The 4,785-nt window shown below is 36.8% G+C and overlaps 1 protein-coding gene across 1 annotated transcript; it reads left to right on the top strand.

Annotated features, from left to right (window-relative positions):
- Positions 1–3,079: 3,079 nt before the first annotated feature.
- Positions 3,080–4,468, top strand: LOC115926480 (G-protein coupled receptor moody-like). The gene has a single exon (XM_030991229.1). It carries the CDS (start codon positions 3,080–3,082, stop codon positions 4,466–4,468), a length of 1,389 nt encoding a protein of 462 aa, XP_030847089.1.
- Positions 4,469–4,785: the final 317 nt, after the last annotated feature.

Raw genomic sequence — 4,785 nt, 5'->3', positions numbered from 1 at the left:
CCGTCAGTTATTACCTTCAGAAAGGCCTTAAAAACATATTTTTTTTTGCAATTTGTAGTTGTAAGACTGTTTTTTCTAATTATATGTATTTATGTAATTTTTATTTTCATTCACTGTAAGCGCTTTGGGCCTTATGGGAAAAGCGCGGTATAAGTAATAATAATAATAATACGGTTATATTGTGCGTGTGTGTGTGTAAGAGGTGTGTGCGTGCGTGTGTATAGGGGTGTGTCGTGTGTGTCTTTGTATGTGTGTTGATGCGTGATAGCTGGAGAGGTGTTCCGGCGTGGAAGTGCCTGGATGGACGAGATCAATAACAAAACAAAACAAGCTTTTAAACTGCACTGCCTTTCCCCCAGTTTTTATCTTATTCTTTTAATGCAACCTTTCTTAAAATTGTGATGATTTTTGTCTGTATTTATATATTTATATATTTATGTACATGTATAGCACCGTTAAATGTCCGAAGACAAATTTTATGTATTTTTTACATGACAATAAATTATCTTGAATCTTGAATCTTGAATCTTTATAAATATTTGATGGAAATTAACGAAAAAACAATTAACATAAAAGTTGTTTTTTTCTTGTCCTCTTAACGAGGTGTTTTATTTCACATATTTCACATTTCATACATATTTACATCAATTTACATTTTAATATAATACAAATAGACAAAAGTAATTAAATAAATAGTTATAACCGTAACATTTCTTAAAAAATTGCTATGTGTTTCGTCAATAATTTTTTTTGTTCATTTGCTATGTAATATCGTAGTTTTAATTTGAAATTAATTAACAGACTTTTACTATTGTACTCTTTACCATCACACCGAAGTTTAATATACATTATGTATATTATGTATTGTCCTAAAATTAACATGAAGTTTATCACAGAGTTTCCCTTTTTCCATTAAAATAACCTATAACTAATGCTTTTTCATTAATATTTATTTGTTCATAAAAATTATGATATAAGTTTTCAATAATTTTCCAAAAAATTCTAACTTTATTACATTTTAACAAGACATGAACAGTAGTTTCTGTTTCTTTACATATATCACACTGGTCATTTTCCATTATACGCCATCTGCATAAATTATGTTTTGATGGAAATATATTATGCAATATTTTAAAATTAACTTGCTTTATCCTAGTATTTCCTATTTGTTGAAATTCAAAATTGTATACTTTCTGCCAATTAAAAGAAACGGGTAAGTTCAAGTAATATTCCCAGTAACGTGTAACGTTTGGTTTTTGAAGTTTTTGTTTCAGAAGGGATGTATAATAAAGTTTCGTCTTGAAACTAGATATATCAACGAAATCTCTATTGTCTAGATCTATTAGAAATAAATCATTGTTAAAATCATTCCATAAATTGGGGTAAAAATAATTATTCCACCATTATGACCTGATTAGGACCAACAGTGTATATATATATATATATATATATATATATATATATATATATATACCCCTCATCTTCAGGAAACTACCCTCGAGAGAAAACCGGATAGTATACAGTCTTCACCATGCAGAGTCTTTCTAGGACATCTGTCGATCCAAGACTATATACTCAAGTTGGTACGTAATCTTTTGTTGTGTTTTCCTAAGTGCCTAGATAATTGTCCAGGAGTTAATTAGTGTAATTTTCTGGGGTACATCATTTTTTCGGGGGTGGAAGGCCAGGTATTTCTTTTTTATTTTATTTTTTTAAATCCCAAAACAAAATAAAACAGTGTGATATCAGAAAGATAATAATGAAAGCTACGACAACCTTGTTTTGGAGAAGAAATATAGACACTTATTCATAAAAGGGAAAATCTTTTGTTCGTCGGATTATAAAAATATTTATATTTTTAAATTAAGAGTTTGTGCCAGCTTGTTTAGCCATAATATGAACACAGGGAAATGAAGGCAGATGAACAGAAACTACCAAGATTAAATATCATTTAATGTCTATCCTGCCGTGTACCAAAGTTTAATCCTGTGAAGATTGATTCCCTTGAAGTCGCGTTGGCTTCCCTAAGTTACTAATTAAAACACAACGAAAGGGAAAGTAAACAACTCTGTCATGTGTGTTATCCTATATTAGAATAAATATTGCAAGTCAGCGGTGAACACCAACAGTCGAGTTTTATAAGTTAAAGCTTATAGCTTACTGTGTTGGCTATTTGGATAATCACGACTTTAGACATTAATGGAAGCTCTTATTACCAATTATGTGAAAGAATATGTTTTGACTAATACGTGATGATAAAAATTGTACCGGGAAACCGCCTACTAATTAATGTATTTGGTAAACTATTATATCTATCCGGACTGGATAGTAGAGGATTATGTTATAGTTTGATCTAAATTAAGGGTATCTTCTTTTATCCTTTTTGTTTACAGACCATGATCATTGTTAAAGTCTACTGATCGACTGACATAAATAGCCAGATCTTATTTATGATCACGGTATTCAAGAGTGACAATAATAGGTGGGGCGCAGGGCAATATAAAAAAAGTAGTCCCATATACATCATTGTGTGTATACAGTGCTTGTAACTTTACCAAGACTGGGCCAAATTTCGTATCATTTTGATGATTCCAGAACCTTGCAGTACACACCAATACGTATATGCTAGATGATCAACCTTTTCTGATCGATTCCACAACGTTTCTTTCACAATGCAATCGCATGACCAGAACTGGTCTATACCTTTAACCTTTCGTCGTTATTTTTTGTTGTTGCTAGGGGTCGATGATTCGTGAGTTTAGTATCGGACTTCCGCTTTCAGTAAAAGAGCAACTCATCGTTCATGACTTTGCAGACTGGAGATTATTGATAAATCGTTTCTTTTTGGAAGCAGGTTCATTAATTTCTGTTTCACTGACAAGCATAATGACTTACATCAATAGCGGGTATTTTCGTTGCAACCTAATTCCGACACCGAACAATCTCAAGTAGCAATTAAGAGGCTAAGCTTTCGTCAAGTAATTGCACCGGTGTTTCTTATCGACTGTGTAACTAGTACTGAATATTAAACTTGAAAATATGGACGACTTTTCATCCGTCACCACTAGCAGCACCAATGATGACTTCGTGTTTGAAAGCTACCCCCAGCGAATCGTCATCGCCTCCATTCTGTCTCGTCACCGTCGTCGGCATCATTGGGAATAGCCACGTCGTGCTCGCCGTGCTCCTCTGCCAAAAGTTGAGATCTTCCACCAACTGGCTGGTGGTCAACCTCGGTATGGCCGACCTCATCACCTGTCTTTTTCTTCCCTTTAACGTCGTGGCGATCCTGAGTAAGAATGGATGGCCCATCGCCGAATGGATCTGCGCAATGACCGGAGGCGTCACGTTGACCTGCATAGGAACTAGCATCATCAGCCTTGCTCTGATCGCTCACAATAGGTGGGTCCTCCTCACCAGGCCTCGATACACATTCTACAGTATCTACTCCAGGCGCAACATTGTTGCCATGGTGATATTATCATGGATGTACCCATTATTGCTTGTCATAGTCCCACCGATGGCAGGACTCGGGAAGTTGGGATATACAGAAAACTACAAGTGGTGTCACCAGGATACCTCCTTGTCCAACTCGGACTACTACAGCCTCATAGCAGCGGTAGGCGTCATCGTCCCGGCATCTATCATCATCGTTATCATGTACGTGCTCATCTACCGAACCGTTTCGGGTCATAACAAAGCTTTTGGGAAAAGATTGGCCGAGTCGAGGGAAGCCGGGACTTCTAGTTTTGACCGAACCAGTCTTGATATGAGTACGAGCAGGACAGAATCCCGGGATCGGCAGAGGAGTGTAGTCACGGATGGCACGAGAGCAACTTCTGGAGTTGGTATGCGACCTACACTTCCAAACAGCCGAAACGTGGAGGATACAGCTACCTTGACATGTCCGGTCAACCTCGCACCATCGAATGAAGGGGGTGATGAAAGTCAACATAACATTTCGCATGTTCCAGAGACAACTAGGCCTAATGAAGTCTTTGAACGTGGGGTGCTTGCCCTGGGTGAAATAGAGCTGTCTAATGTGAATTCCCAAGCTGAGAATAGAGTATCAATAAACGACCATCGCGTTAGCCAGGAGAATCTAGAAAATTCGTCGACATCATCCAATCCCAAAAGGGGTACCCAGGCATCCACTCCTGGCGCCAAGGGCCCGAAAAGTGCGCCAAAGATTTCACGCCACCATATCAACGTCACCAAACGTCTGTCCTTGGTGGTGCTTTCTTTCTTCATCTGTTTCCTCCCATCTGGGATCTGCTTGATGGTGTCTACCAGTGACCCAGCTGTTCCTTGGGCATACCTTCTGATCATGTTCAACACGTGTATCAACCCCATCCTCTATGCGGGAACTATGCCGATGTTTCGGGAAGTAATGGGATGCATAGCACGGTGCAGGTTTCAGAGCATTCCGGAGCCCGTCCAATGTGTACGGTTCTGCCGTGGACCTTAATTCTGTAATGTTAATGTATTTTTTTGTCAAACAAATCGATAATTAACCAAAGTAACCTAGAGATTTCAATAATTTTCGTTTTCTATTATAACATATTTATGATTAAATATTTTTTAAATATTATATTCAAATGATTACTTAAATAATAATTCGATCGAACTTGACATCAGTTTGTAGTTATTTCATTAAGTGTGTGCCTTTTCCTGTTCTTTGATTATAGAATGTGGGTAATCTTTTTGTTTTATTATTTGAATTCGACTTGAATATAAGACAAGTTCAGTTTTTCATACTATGTAGTCAATGAATTCCATCCGTCC

Source organism: Strongylocentrotus purpuratus, unplaced genomic scaffold (assembly GCF_000002235.5).
Source record: "Strongylocentrotus purpuratus isolate Spur 01 unplaced genomic scaffold, Spur_5.0 spur5_scaffold_2, whole genome shotgun sequence".
Classification (NCBI taxonomy): Eukaryota; Metazoa; Echinodermata; class Echinoidea; order Camarodonta; family Strongylocentrotidae; genus Strongylocentrotus; species Strongylocentrotus purpuratus.
This window is presented reverse-complemented; position numbering and strand designations above follow the sequence as displayed.